Below are 15,309 nucleotides of genomic sequence, written 5' to 3'. Positions count from 1 at the left end.
CACGTACGCGCGCACACGTACGCACACACGTACACGCACGCGCACGTACACGCGCGTGCACACGTTAAATGAAAGCATTTTAAGTGTCAGCTTTTAGAACACCTACAGTCTGGGGGAGGAGCACACGGAGTGTGTGAATTTCATGCTCACTCACCTAGTTATTCCAGGAGCCGACTGTGTCTGGGGAGGACCCCTCCACCTGTTCTCACATCTTGAAAAGAAGGGGCCTCATGGTATTGAGTCATGGCGGCAGGTTTTGTTTTTGTGTAAAACTCATTGTTTTACGACCAAAGCCTCGCTTCCCCACGGAACGTGAAACCCACTCCCATGTCTCGGAAGCAAAGCATTGGATCCACAAGCATAGGGAGCCAAGGCTCCTCAGACGTGGATGGAAATTATATCCGTTTATTCCGGTGAGCGACGCTCTGTAAAGATACTAACAGAGACGCTCAGAACAGATCCGCTGAGACGGCCAGAGCAGGGCGAGCACGGATGACTGCGGCAGTGCACGCCGAGGGGAGGAACGCTCTGCCTCGGTGTTTGCTTTTCTTTCCCTCGTTTTCCCTTCTGGCTGCGCTCGGGCTCTCCCAGCTGCGGGAGCCGGGGCCCTCACCGCGGTCGCTTCCGTGGCGGCGCGCGGGCTCTGGGGCGCACCGGTGCAGTAGTTGCTGTTCGCGGGCTCGAGCATGAGGCCCCTTTTGCAGACAACATTTGAGATCGGATTAAGCCTTCCAAGGCTCATCATTTTAGAGTCCATCATGCTTTATTGAAAGAAGCTCATTTGGGGCTTCCCCGATTGCTCAAGCAGTGAAGAACCTGCCTGCAATGCAGGAGAGCCTGGTTGGACCCCTGGGTCAGGAAGATCCCCTGGAGAAGGAAAGGGCAACCCACTCCACTGTTGTCGCCTGGGGAATCCCATGGACAGAGGAGCCTGGTGGGCTCCATACAGTCCGTGGGGTCACAAAAGTTGGACACAACCTTGAGCTACTGTGACAGGAGAGAACCAGCAACTCCCCACATGGCTTACTTCTAGAAAACGGCGGTTCTCAGAAAAAAGCTCATTCTTCCTTGATGGGCTTCGTGAACAGCATTTTCCAAAGAAAAGTGAGGATCCCGAATCATTTTGCCAGAAACCGTTTTCCGCCCATGAGTAAGACTGCACATTAACCAGTCTTGGGAAAAGGAACCCCAGAAGCACGGAGACTATACGCTTAGCCAGAACTCCCCCTCCTTCCAGGGACCTCCGCACACACCATAACTTAGGCAAGGTAATAAGCTGGTCAGTATTTACACAGATTTAAGTGCTGTGTCGTGGAAAAATGTCACCCTTTTTAGAGTAACTTTGGTACAAAAAATATGTATGTGATGTTCCATGATGATTGTCCCCAAAGAAAGCAGTGTGTGGTGTATGTTTTCTGGACTGTGCCCTAAAGTTGCTTCTTTAAAGATGTTTCATTTTGCTGTGTGGTCATATGTGAAAACCCATAAGCAAGACGTCAGAAGATGAGACTGTTTCCTTTGGGCCCAATCAGACCACCTGGGCCAGTCCTTTGAAATTCTTTTCCTGAGACCCAAGGGCCGTGTCGGGCAGCGGGCTTAGAACTGCCGTGATGCTTCTTTTCCTCACGAGGGCGAGCTACTGAGGTTCACGGTCTGTCCCTGAAGAGGGTTCACGGTCACAGTCCTTGGTCATCTGCACGAAAGGCCATCCGCTGGTCCCCTAAGCGGCTGTAGCAGGGGATCGAGGGACGTGTGATAATAGCCCAGGGCCTCGTCACTGGCCCTGCCGGAGCTACAGCCCAGGGGCGCCTCAGCTAGGCCAGGCAACCCGGAGCGTGAGCCCTCCCCTGGAGCAGCGCCCTCGGGCGCCCGGCCTCCACACGCTGGCTCAGCGCACACTCACTGATACACACACCAGTCTGACCAACATGGGCAGAGTAAGTGTTTGCTAAGTGAGTGATACAAAGCAGTGCAGGTCAGCTGTACTCCGCACTTTACTGAGATCTCAGCCCGACCGTCTGGTGGGCTTCCTTCCTTTTCAGGTGCCCGTCTGTCCGCTGGGGTGGGTGCCAATGAGGCGGGGCAGCCAAGGACAGTGGTGGTCACTGGAGTGGTGGTTGCTGGACTGAGCAGATGAAGGGGCCGACAGAGGGATCAGGGTGGGCGTGGAAGAGGTGTAAATCTTGGCCGGACATTGGAGTGCCTGACCAGGGACCTGGCTCCGTGTGTGCATGTGTGCACACGTGTGTGTGTTTCATTTTGCTGTGTGGACATATTTGAAAATCCACAAGCAAGACGTTGGAAGATGAGACTATTTCCTTTGGGCCCAATCAAACCACCTGGGTCGGTCCTTTGAAATTCTTTTCCTTAAAACTGTGGTCATCTCTGGACTAAACAGATCAATAAGGCGAGTGAACAAGACCAGCTCTGGAGTCTGTGGAGGGAATGTTCCGGAGGCCTGTTTGCCCGTCCACCTCTCCTGTGTCCCTGCCCAGAGGCAGGTGCCTGGAAAAATTGAGATCAGAGCAGATGAGGGTCAGATATTTGGTTTGTGTTTGGGGTTTTGTTTTTTAACACTAACGGCCACATAACACTGCGCCCATCAGAGCAAACTGCATTCCCCTGGTGGGTTCAGAGAAGCCGGCCTGTTATAAGCAAAACGACTTCTGTGCAAACAGAGGTGGGAGCGAGGTCAGCAGCCCCAGCGAGGGCTTGGCGCAGGCTCCCTGCCCTGCGACGCGGGACACACGCCCCCGCCACGTCTGCTGTCTGCTCCGTGCTCGGCCCCCTTCCCGCCCCCTCCGCGCAGGTGGAGCGTGGGCTCCGCCTGAGGCCGCCCCCGGGCCCACGCCCCCGCGGGCAGCCCTGCCGACGCTCGCTCTCTGTTCCAGGCCTACATGGAGGACCACCTGAAGAACAAGAACCGCCTGGAGAAGGAGTGGGAGGCGCTGTGTGCCTACCAGGCCGAGCCCAACAGCTCGCTCGTGGCCCAGAGGGAAGAGAACCTGCCGAAGAACCGCTGCCCCGCGGTGCTCACCTGTACGTACTGCCCGGCTCCGGGGGGCGGGGAGCGGAGGGCAGGCCCGGCAGTGCTCAGGCGGTGCTCACCTGTAGGTACCGCCCGGCTCCGGGGGCGGGGGGCGGGCCCGGCGGTGCTCACCTGTAATCGCTGCCCGGCTCCGGGGGGCGGGGAGCGGAGGGCAGGCCCGGCAGTGCTCAGGCGGTGCTCACCTGTAGGTACCGCCCGGCTCCGGGGGCGGGGGGCGGGCCCGGCGGTGCTCACCTGTAATCGCTGCCCGGCTCCGGGGGGCGGGGGGCGGGGGGCGGGCCCGGCGGTGCTCAGGCGGTGCTCACCTGTAGGTACCGCCCGGCTCCGGGGGCGGGGGGGCCCGGCGGTGCTCAGGCGGTGCTCACCTGTAGGTACCGCCCGGCTCCGGGGGCGGGGGGGCGGGCCCGGCGGTGCTCACCTGTACGTACTGCCCGGCTCCGGGGGGCGGGGGCGGGCCCGGCGGTGCTCACCTGTACGTACTGCCCGGCTCCGGGGGGCGGGGGGGGGGCCCGGCGGTGCTCAGGCGGTGCTCACCTGTACGTACTGCCCGGCTCCGGGGGGCGGGGGGGGGCCCGGCGGTGCTCAGGCGGTGCTCACCTGTACGTACTGCCCGGCTCCGGGGGGCGGGGGGCGGGGGGCGGGGGGCGGGCCCGGCGGTGCTCAGGCGGTGCTCACCTGTACGTACCGCCCGGCTGGTTGGGGGGGGGGGGGCCCGGAGGTGCTCTGGGGGCGGCAGGGAGGGGCTGCGCCCGCCCCATCCAAGGTCTCCTCCAGGGCTCATCGGGCTACAGAGCCCTCCCTCCTCCTGCCTACCCACTCTGCCGACAAACGGTCCTTTCACTTTTTTTTTGGCGTAGAGTTGATTTAATGTTGCGTTAGTTTCAGGTGTACAGCGAAGTGACTCAGTGACACACACACCCATGTCCTTTTTCAGATTCTTTTCACTTAGGTTATTACCAAATATTGAGTATAGTTCCCCGAGCTGTGCAGTAGGAGCTTGTTGTGTATCTGCTTTATATATAGAAGTGAGTGTATGTTGACCCCAAACTCTTGTCACCCCTTCCCCGCCTCCCCTTTGGTAGCCAACCATCAGTTTGTTTTCTGCATCTCTGTGTCCTTCCCTGTTCTGTAAGTTCGTTTGTGTTGTATTTTGGATTCCATGCCCGGCGCCCTGCGAGCCCCGCTCGGTCCTGGAGGTGTGGTGGTGGGGGTGGGCACAGGTAGATGCCAGCAAGCTCAAGCTTTGCTGCTGCTGTCGCTCTGGACTCCGGCTCGGTTCCAAGCACCTGGAGCCTCGTCCTGCCCTGTCCTGGGGGTCACACCGTCCCCCTTGGACTCTCAGGGCTGTGGGGACAGTGAGGCAGTCTTGCAGGCCGGGCAGGCTGTGCGAGGAGCAGACGGGTGTCCCCAGCATCGCTGGGCACCTGCTGCCTCGCAGGAGTCGCTGCCAAGAGAGGGAACATGGGGAGATGCCAGCCCTCCGTCTCCCTGACGTTGTGTGAGCCAACAGGCAGAGGCCCCCGGGGGCGTGAAGGGCTGTGCGGGCTGAATGCGCGTCTCCCACCCGGCTGTTCCTGCCTTCCGCCACTATCTGGAGATGCTCCAGCCTCCCATGTTCCAGCAGGTTCCAGGCTGGGGTTGGGGGGGGGGGTGGTCTGCAATTAATACACACCCCCTGTGGGGGCGGGAGTCTGACGTGTGTTGTGAGCAAAGTGTCTGACGTAAGCGCCAGCTTCACGTGATGAGTGACTTGCGTGCGTGGAGTGAGTTTGCGGTGGAGGGCAGGAGGGATTCTGGCAGACTTCAGACGTGACAGCACATACTTTGTGGGCTGAGGTGTCTGAGGGCTCAGCAAAGCCACTCAGGTCTCAGGGAAGACCAGAGCCCTCGCGGGGACACAGCCTCCACCCTGCACTGGGAGCCAGGGGGCCAGGCGGTGCCACCCAAGGGCAGGAGCCCACCCCTGCTGCCCACCTGCCCGGGGGCACAGTGGCCAACACTCCGGCTCGTGGGCAACGGCAGCGACGCACTCCCTGCTCACAGGACAGGGAGCACCAAGACACGCGCCTGTGTGGCTGTGGACCCAAGCCTGGGAATGGCACACTGCTGTGAAAATCTTAACACGCTTCTAGGTGTAAGGTTTTCCTAACAGTTTAGTTGGTGTTCAGACCAGTTCTGTGATGTCTGAAGGGCTTTTCCCGAAAGAGCTCCAAAAATAGGGGCCATTGCAATTTGTGGTTTATATTTAGAAGGAAAGCAAATAACAAACAGATATTTAAGTACCTGCTGTGCGCCAAGAAATATCAATATATCAGTAACCTCAGATATGCAGATGACACCACCCTTATGGCAGAAAGCGAAGAAGAACTAAAGAGTCTCTTGATGAAAGTGAAAGAGGAGAGTGAAAACGTTGGCCTAAAGCTCCACATTCATGGTATCCGGCTGACATCATGCCGGATCATCTGGCATGACCCAGCTAAGATCACGGCATCCAGTCCCATCACTTCATGGCAAATAGATGGGGCAACAGTGGAAACAGTGACAGACTTTATCTTTTTGGGCTCCAAAATCACTGCAGATGGTGACTGCAGCCATGAAATTAAAAGATGCTTGCTCCTCGGAAGAGAAGTTATGACCAACCTAGACAGCATATTAAAAAGCAGAGACATTACTCCGGGAGTTGGTGATGGACAGGGAGGCCTGGAGTGCTGAAGTATGTGGGGTCACAAAGAGTCAGACACAACTGAGCGACGGAACTGAACTGAGCACTGAGGACTGCTGGCCGACACAGCGACATCCAGCCAACCACGCTCGGCCCTTGTCCTCGGGGAGGATCTGGGTGGGGGATTCCACGGCACCCCAGATGAGTAGCCGTCGGGGGCAGACGGTCAGCCTGTGTGGAAGCCTCTGGTTTCCTTGGTTGTCGGGGCCACCCGATAAACACTCAAGTTCAAAGGCTCTTCCTCAAGCACCCTCCTGCAGCACCAACCAGATCGCTACACGTTCCGGGCCACACGCCCTGCAGCCGGTGGGTCCACAGGCCGGGGCCTCAGGGACACAGGACAGCCTGTCTTCAGCCTCCAGTGGGGGCGGGGGGCCAGCCCCGAGGGGACCAGGGCCCTGGGAGCCCTCGGACCGGAGCCTTGGGCCTACTGCCTGCTAGTGGGCTGGAGCCAGGGCTCCACAAGGAAGTGCTTTCTCGGCCAGACTCCGGCGCGGAGGCGTGAGCCAGAAGCCGCCATTCCTGACCGTGTGGCCATCACAGAGCCTGGCCTCAGAGACAGGCGGGCAGGCGGAGCCTCCCCGGACATTTGGGTCTCATCCCGCACACGCATCCCCGGCTCGGTCCTCCACACTCCCGCCTTCTCAGCTTTCAGAAGGAGAGCCGGTGGTCAGGTCTCAGCCTGCACCCTCCCCGAGCAGGACCCTAGGGCGATGGCGTGCATTAAACTCCTGGTGGTCTCACCAGACCAGGGAGAACGGCGCTTCCTGAGACCTGCTTCATGTTGTCCAACTGTTCCTTCCGCACGTGCAGCGATGTCCGTGGCAAAGCAGAGCGTGTGGACAGGGTGGGCCTCCGTGCACCCTGACCCCTGAAGCTGATGTTTACACCACGTGGGTGTCAGGGTGCTCATTACACCGTCGTGTGTCAGACACGCTCCCCCAGCAACCACGTCCGCCCTCGACCCAAGAGACAGGAGTGCTGCTGGGCTTCCATCACACTCCCTGATGGGCACAGCCGGGGGCACCCACCTGGACCCCCCCTAGGGCAGCGTGCGGGCTCTGCCCCTCCACCCCATCCACGTCTCGGTCCAGCTGAGGCTGGGACACCCGCTGTGTCCCCATCAGCAGGTTGGTGGGAAGTTCAAAGTGGCTGGACAAGCAACTTTCCCATCCCTGACAGCCCAGAGGTTCTAGCTGCAAACAAATTGTCTTTCAAAGAAGAAGGCAGATTTACAAGATGTTGGCTGGTGCTGTGCTGGGTCCTGTTATATAGCTCAGAAGTTTAAAGAATTTAAAATGCTTTAAAGTGGTTTTTTTTTTGCATTTTTAAAAGAATTATGCAATATTCCCTCCTATTCCTGTTCTTTACAAGCTGAGGACAGGAATATGATGCTATGGTGGTGTGCCATCTTAAAGTTTGTGATTCAAGAGAGAGACACGGAGGTACGGGGGTACTTAGCTATGAAACCAGAGAGAAGGTCAAGTCAAGGACGCAGACATGCAGGATGGACAGAAGGTCCTTGAAGCCGTGTCTCGAGGTGTGGCCTTTAGGGTGTAGCTGCTGATGCACTCACAGCCATGTCCATGGCCTTACCTGGCAGACAGGGTGGGGGAGGGTCTGAGCGACTCCCGCCCGGCTCTTTTTGGGAGCCACGTCACCCGCGGCACCAGCTTCAGCTTCAGCCGCATGTGACGAAAAAGACAGAGGCCGGCTGAGCATGTCCCATGCCATCCCCGAGCTCCCGGGCCTGCCCCCCACCCCTCCCGGGCCTGCCCCCCACCCTTCTCCGGCCTGCCCACCTCCCCTTCTGGGCTTTCCCCCCACCCCTCCCTGGCCTGCCCCCCACCCCTCCCAGGCCTGCCCCCCACCCTTCTCTGGCCTGCCCCCCACCCCTCCTGGGCCTCCTCCACCCCGCCCCAGCCTGCCTGCCTCCCCTTCCGGGCCTGTCCCCCACCCCTCCCCGGCCTGCCCCCCACCCCTCCCGGGCCTGCCGCCCACCCCTTCCTGGCCTGCCCCCCACCCCTCCCAGGCCTGCCACCCACCCCGCCCGGCCTCCCCCACCTGACGGATGAAGGGGCTGGGATTCAAGTCTGTCTGTGTGCCCTGCGATGACGAACACCCTGCGTGTTTCTGTGGACTCATCTGAGACTCTCATGTCAGGAAAGTGAGCAAAGACTTCACACTTCCACGGACTGAACGTCTAAAATACACCCACAGCCGCCATCCTTGACAAAGCACCACTCCCCTCAAAACACACAGAAAATTTCTTTCCAAGCAAACCTTGGGTTGACGCTTCTCCCCACTCTGAGCAGGATCTCCGCAGTGAACATCCTGGTGGGGTCACACCTGAGTGACCAGCTTTGCCTGTAGTGATCAGTCGTGGGAAATTCTGAATCTGACAGCGAGCCGGATCTCTTCTCGTGTGAGGAAGCCGCCCAGGAAAGTGGCGCGTCCGGAGAAATTGCTGACCCGCTGTCTTTTCTTCACCCCGCCTTTTATGGCCTCAGAACGAGCTGAGTGACTGCCTCCAGACAGGGGAGGCCGTGGATACATTGGTGCCGAAAAGGAAATCCCGCGGCAGTGCGTGTGCGGGCTTCTTCTTCCTTCACAGAGGTTGGGTTGCCTGGGACTGAACAGTTCCTAAGGGAAGCAGAGAAGAGGCGAAGGCCGTGTTCCAGACGCTCCCAGCCTTCCTCGTGGGGCTGAGCCCTGCAGGGCCAGAGCCTCTGGAGTGGGGCCTGGGGCTGAGGGCACAACACCCCGGAGCCCCCCAGAGCAGAGGGGCTGCTTGGCGGGCTGGGGGCCGCGCCGGCCATCTGTAAGTTCAGCCACCCGGGTCCAGCTTCTGCTTCCTGTTCACTCCCTTCCTGGAAGCTGGACCACTGGACACGTGAGACGTCCGACCTCCTGTGGCCTGGTGTCTGCGCGTCTCACCTCTCACAGCCGAGGCTGCACAGAGTCTCCGCTTTGGGGGACCTCAGGGGTGGGGGCCAGGCCTGGGCCCTGTCCTGGACGCCTGCTGGTTCCCACACCCCGAGCAGCTGATCACAACCTTCGGAGGGCCACACTGGGCTGTGTCTCCTCTGCCAAGACGTTCCCAGTGTCCGTTCATCGTGCAGTGGGCTCCTCACGGGGCCCAGCCCCCGTCCGTCCATCCTGACTCGGCACTGAACTCTGCATTCACTTCCGATAAACGCACCCTGTTCAGAGCCTAGGGGAGATTGACACCCGCTCATCACATGCCGCATTGTCCGCGCAGTTTATGAGCGTGTTTCAGATGACTTCGAGTCACTGATGAGATCGTATTCAAGGAGATGAATGCAGAGCGCTGCCTCCCAAGGCACGGACCCGGAAGGACCATGCCCATGGCTGCTCCCTGCCTGACCCTGGCCCGCCTGCCGCCACCCTGCAGCCCTGACACACCCACACAGCAGAAAGGCCACGTGTGCAACGTCCCCTTTACACTGCCACCCAGGAACCGGGAGCCAGAGGCGAGCCAGGGCATCGGGGGTGACAGGGTCATCCCCCGTCCTCCTGACCCCGGGGGGCTCCTGGCCACCTAGTCCCGCGGGTGCTTTGCAAAGAAAGCCGGCTTGGCATCATTTCCCCCACACTTTTTATTGCAAAAGTTTTCGGATTCTCAGGTTGAAGTCATAATTTGGTGATCGCCTGCATCCCCACGGGCCGGACTCCACGTGGCTGCCGCTCAGTATTGTGCCTTTCCTGTGTGATCTGTCTGCTTTACTTCATTGCTGGCTGAACTGTTTCAAAGTGGGTTTTGTGTGTCTAAATGGTTTAGCCTGTGTCTCCTAAAAGTAAAGACCTTCTCCTCCATAACTATGACCCCATCGTTATAGCTGACAGCAGTGGTTACCTGCAGGTGGTGACGAAGCCGTGAAATTGAAAGACGCTTGCTCCTTGGAAGGAAAGTGATGACCAACCTAGACGGCATATTGAAAAGCAGAGGCATTACTTTGCCAACAAAGGTCCATCTAGTCAAGGCTATGGTTTTCCCAGTGGTCACATATGGATGTGAGAGTTGGACTATAAAGAAAGCTGAGCACCAAAGAATGGATGCTTTTGAACTGTGGTGTTGGAGAAGACTCTTGAGAGTCCCTTGGACTGCAAGGAGATCCAACCAGTCCATCCTAATGGAGATCAGTCCTGGGTGTTCATTGGAAGGACTGATGCTGAAGCTGAAACTCCAATACTTTGGCCACCTGATACAAAGAACTAACTCCTTGGAGAAAGACCCTGATGCTGGGAAAGACTGAAGGCAGGAGAAGGGGATGACAGAGGATGAGATGGCTGGATGGCATCACCGACTCGACGGATGTGAGTTTGAGTGAACTCTGGGAGTTGGTGATGGACAGGGAGGCCTGGCGTGCTGCAGTCCATGGGGTCGCCGAGAGTTGGACACGACTGAGCGACTGAACTGAACTGAGTGGCTACCTGCTTAGACTTCCAGGAGGTCAGCATTTAGCAGGAGGGTCAGACTGCCAGCTGTACTCCCGTTTCTGACCCTCCTCCCCTCCCCTCCCTCCTCCTTCTTGCCCCCTCTTCTCGCTGCTCACTTCGGTTAGACTTCTTAGCAGACTGAGGCGTCAGGAGCCGTCAGGTTCACTGCGGTCTCCGTCAGCCTCGTTGCTGATCTCGGCCCTGGGTGAGGGGCGCACCACCCACACGGCCCTGGGCCTGTGACAGGCAACAGACACCCCAGATCGCAGAGTCACTTTGCTCCTGAGAGGGAGCCAGAGTCTGACGGGTCCCACTCGGTCCCCCTCCCCGTGCGGCAGCAGACGAGCAGCCCCAGGACCCACGTCCTGCCCCCGGGACCCATGCAGATGCCACCTTCGCAACAAAGTGAAGGGGGAGTTGCGGATGAGCCTGAGGTTTGCTCATCAGCTGACCTTGACTTAGGGAGAGGGGCCTGGGTTTTCCAGACAGGCCCAGGGTCATCACCAGGGTCCTTGGCATGGAGAAGGGAAGCCAGGCTGCTTGGGGTGACATGGTGAAGAGGGATGGTCCTGGCCAGGATCCTGGGTGCAGCCGGAGGCTGGAACCCGGAGAACTACCTTGATTCAGACTCACCCCAGGCTTCTGGGCGGAAGGACAGTCAAGCATAAATGGGCGGCGTTGAAGTGCTAGGTCTGCGGACACGGGTTCCGCTGGTCCTGCCCCCTCGCTTAGCTGGGTTCTGCCCCACACCCCGCCCTCTGCTGCAGCTCACCCAGAGCATTGTGAACATGTTCCTGTGTGAAAAGCCACGCTGTCAGTACGGCCAGCTGCCTTTCTGGTGGAAATGAAGACACGGAGAAGCGCAGCTGTCTCACTAATTACGCCCATGTTGGTGGACCCCCCGGTCTGAAACCACAAGTGACCAGACTGTTTGTTTAGGCTTCGGCACCTGCTGGGATCGGGAAGATCCCCTGAGAAGGAAATGCATCCCACCCCAGCGTTCTTGCCTGGAGAATCCCATAGACAGAGGAGCCTGGAGGGCTACAGTCCACGGGGCCACAGAGTCAGACAACTGAGCGACTGGCACACCAGGAGGGCAGATTATCTGCTGCAGCAGTGCCAAGCGCTGGGGGCCTCGGGGGCTTCTGGGCCACGTCCCCCCATGCCCGATCTCCAAGTCTCGACCTGAGCCGCGGCCCTGTGCACCCCCAGCTGTGCTGGGCCCTGGCCCGCGCCCCTCCCGAGGGCTCTCCTTTCCACCCTCCTGTGCTGTCCCATCCTGCGCTGCACACACAGGCCCGGGACCCCGAGGCGGGCTTCCGTGCGGGGCGAGGTTGCGGACGGCCGCCCCCGACCCGTCACAGGTGCAGCGGAGTCACACGCACTGCTCCACCTCGTGTCCCTGTGACTCCGTCCCCAGACCCCCGCGGGTCCCCTGCCCCGGCCCCCTTCCGCCACGTCAGCCTCGGTCTGAGTGTCCTCCGGCTCCCTCTCCCCACCTGCCGTCGCAGGTGTGTCTCTTAAGGTGACTGAGTTCCTGCCAGACTTGCTCCCCTTCCTTCCCCAGGCGTCCTTGTTGGCAAGGCCTGGGGGCAGGGGGTTTCATCTTGTTCTCAGACCCCGTCCCAAAGACTCAGGCCGCACATCCGCCCTGGTCCCTGTTGGTGCTGAGACTATGAGCTACAGGTGACACCGGTGTGACCCTCCGTTGACCCTCAGTCAGCCCAGAGGAGGCCACTTGCTTCCCGCTGACAGCCTGTGCTCAGCAGGCCGGGGTTGCCCCGTCTCGTGTAAGCGTGGCTGAGCTGCCCCCCACCCGGGCCCTCGGAGGCCGTGCCCCTCGCTGTCTGTCTGCAGCCTCCACTCCGCCCGGGGCGGGGTGCCTCGCTCGGAGAAGCGGGTGGCCGGGGTACACCGACTGCCAGTCTCTGGGTGGACGGTGCGATGGCGCGGTTTCGCTTGCTCGGTGTCTGTGCTTCTGTTTCTGCAGAGCTGCTCTTGGATGTGTGCCACACGACTGCTGCAGCAAGCGTGCACACCGTGCTCCCCGCCACCCTGCAGCCCCTGGTGTCTGCCCTGCACCTGCCGAGGGCTGGGCCGGAGCCTCCCGCGGTCCCAATGCCTCCCACAGTCCCGGTGCCTCTGGGGCCTCTGGGCAGAGCTCCCCTCTCTTTCCTCAAGGCTCATGAGGGCCCACCTCGTGCCTGTTCCCTGCTTTCCTCATAGAAAACTCACTTTTTTAGGCTGGTAGGAAAGTCCTGTTCTTGGTCATTGAAGGTATGGGACCTGGAAGAGCTGAGATGCGGGACCAGGGCACACAGGTCGGTGCGTCCTAAGGGAGCTGGGCTCAGACACAGGCCAGCCCCGGGGCAGGCGCACCCGGGCCGCAGAGCTGTGTCCTCACGGGCTGGAGGCCGGGCCCAGGATGAGACTGGCCGTTCAGGGCTCTGAGGGGCGTCCGTCCCAGGCCGTCTCCTCAGCCTTCACGTCTGCGTGCCCCCTTCCGTCTGCCCGGGTCTGAGTCCAAAGCTCCCCGCTTCTCTCCAGGCCCTAAACACGTGGGGTGAGGCCCACCCGTGCCTGTGAGCTCACTGTGCCCAACCCCTCTGCACAGACCTAGCTCCGCGTCAAGGCCACAGCCCAAGGTCCTGGGAGGCACAGTTCAACCTTTGACCCCAGGAGCCCCAGGACAGCCTGGGCCACGACCTGAAGCCTGTGGGGTCCGTTCCTGCCCGGCACCCAGGCCGAGCCCCGAGAGGCCTCCCCCTCGTAGAGGCTGAGTGTGAGGTCTGTGCATGGTTAGAACAGGGGGCCCCGCTGTGCTCCAGCCCCTGTGACCCACCTTCAGGGCCACTCACCTGCCGAGCTGGGCGGCCATCCTGCAGGAAGCCTCCACAATGCTTGTGGTTTGCTCACCCACTGGGAGACCCACGAAGTTCAGGAAGGAGCTGGTGACCACTGGGTCATTCCCGAGCACGGCCCGACGTGGGGTCTCTGTGGAGGACTTGCAGCCCTCCGGACAGAGCTGGCCCATCTCAGACGCCCCTGCCACGCCTTCCAGGTGGAGAAACTGCTGTCAGCCAGCGTGATGGTCCCACCTCAGGCTTAACAGCAAATTGAGAAGCTCAAGGGCCCTGAGGCAACACTGGCAGACCATCCGGGGGCAGAAGCTCCCTCGGCTGGAGCCGCTGTCAACCAGGGGGTTCTACAGACGCCCAGCCCGCGCTGCCATCAGCAGCACCGATGAGTCACGTCCTCCAGGGAGGTGAAGCCTGTTAACTCGCCCATGGATCAGCACACTCGGCAATGTGAGTGATGTGACCGGGGAGCCCAGGAAAGCCCCATTCTGAGGGCCCGTGTGGGAGATCACAGTGGAGGCGGCCTCCGCACGGTCCGGAGCTGGGTTCCGGCAGTGCGGGGAGGGTCTACGCCGTGGCCCAGGCTGGAAGGAAGCGTGGACGGCGACACTCAGTGACCTCCAGAGTCTGCCGCTTCAAGGCTCCTCTGCCCTCGCCGTAGCCAAGCAGTTCTAGAACGTGTTCCTCACTGGCATTTGTGAAAACCATCCTGAGGTTGCTGACGACTCGTCGCAGCCACACAGGGAGCGTCGCCAGCCCAGCCAACCCTCCATCAGTCAGGCGTGCGTCCGTCTGTCGTCTCGACCTCATTTCTAAGTCCCTTCTGTCTGCCAGGCCTCACGTGGCACCTGACAGAAGCTGTTCACACAACGGCCCTGTGAGTCGGACTTCATCATCCAACTTCGGATGATAACTCTGACACTTTAAGATGCTGAACCGTTTACTCAGCCATCACGTGGCTAGCAGGAGGCAGGGCTGGGTTGAGCCCTTAGCTCTGTGGCCTTTGCCACGCCAGTTACTTGATCTTCTGGAGCCTTAATTTCTTCAGCCTAAAATGGGAAAATGGTCCCTGCTCTGTCTGGCACAGTGTTCCAGGAAGAAGGAGGTGATGAGCTTGAAACGCTAGGACAGATAGTGGATAGAACATGAGAGGAATTCAAGACATCATTTTTAAACATGGGAATAACACCAGTAATTCTTCAGGGATTCAGAAAAGGGACACTCACAGAGGGCTAGTTCATCAAGCTTCTTCTTGAGAGGAGTTCTCCTTCCCTTCTTGGCTGAAGTTACCACTGCGGGTCTCGTGAGAGGAGAATGGCCCAGTGGTGGAGCCAGGTGCAGTGGGGAGATGCGACCTGAACTTCTTCGTGTCCTGGCTTCCAAGGGCGTCTCAGACGAAGACCTCAAGGACACACCCACCTCTCATTCAGACACCAGCGCTGCAGGTGCGAAATGTCTTGGTCCGTGGTTGGGGTCGTCGTGTTGAGTTTGGTCCGGGAAAAGGCGTGTGTGTTCGTCCGAGGAAGACGAAGGCATCATTCGGGGGAGGGGCGGGGACTTGCTCGCCCCAGCCCTGGCGTCAGCTCCACTGCACCTGCTGACCGCGAGCGAATCGCTGACCCTGCCAGGCACTCTCTCTGCCTTTCACATCATGAAGAAAACTTGAGGCTGTCCTCAAAACAGGAACTGCGAGCCACAAACTACAAGACGTGCCCAGCCAAGTGAAATGTCCCGTGGAGCGTCCCTGCTACCCGCAACCGCCCTTCACTGGACCATGGCCCTTCCAGGGTGGCGCTCAGTGTCTCCGAGGGAGGTCAGGATGGTGCCACGCTAAAACAATCAACTTCATTGTCAATTTTAGTATGAGCATGTTGCCACCAAGTCAGATACATGATGGGAAGGAAGCGGAACTCTGAGCTTTGGAAACCTTTGCCCCAGACTCAGGAATGTCTCAGAAAGGGTGCCTTGCAGGGACGAAGGCGGCTGGGCCAGCGCCCGCAGGGTGCAGGAGGCTGCGTGCTGTCCTCACGGGCACGCTCGCGCTCCAGCCCTGCTCAGTCTGTCCCGTAAACCATCAGAGAGCCGAGCTCACTAGGACACCCAAACTTAGAACCTGCTTTCTCGATTCTCCTGCTAGAAAATCCAGCTGGTGCTTGTTTACTGGGCCCGGTTGCTCGTGGGGCTCCGTGGAGATGAAGGGGACCCGACAGCCCCCCAAG

General features: G+C 59.8%; 1 protein-coding gene across 1 annotated transcript in view; it reads left to right on the top strand.

Moving 5' to 3' along the window:
* PTPRN2 (protein tyrosine phosphatase receptor type N2) overlaps positions 1-15,309 on the top strand; it is a 464,846-nt gene that overhangs the window by 401,079 nt on the left and 48,458 nt on the right. The window contains exon 14 of the mRNA XM_052638438.1: positions 2,892-3,039. Within this exon, the coding sequence (XP_052494398.1) occupies positions 2,892-3,039 (148 nt within the window). The remainder of the gene's footprint in view (positions 1-2,891; positions 3,040-15,309) is intronic.

This window comes from Budorcas taxicolor, chromosome 4 (assembly GCF_023091745.1).
Source record: "Budorcas taxicolor isolate Tak-1 chromosome 4, Takin1.1, whole genome shotgun sequence".
Classification (NCBI taxonomy): Eukaryota; Metazoa; Chordata; class Mammalia; order Artiodactyla; family Bovidae; genus Budorcas; species Budorcas taxicolor.
Note: the sequence above shows the minus strand (reverse complement) of the source record. Positions and strands in the feature narration are given on the sequence as shown.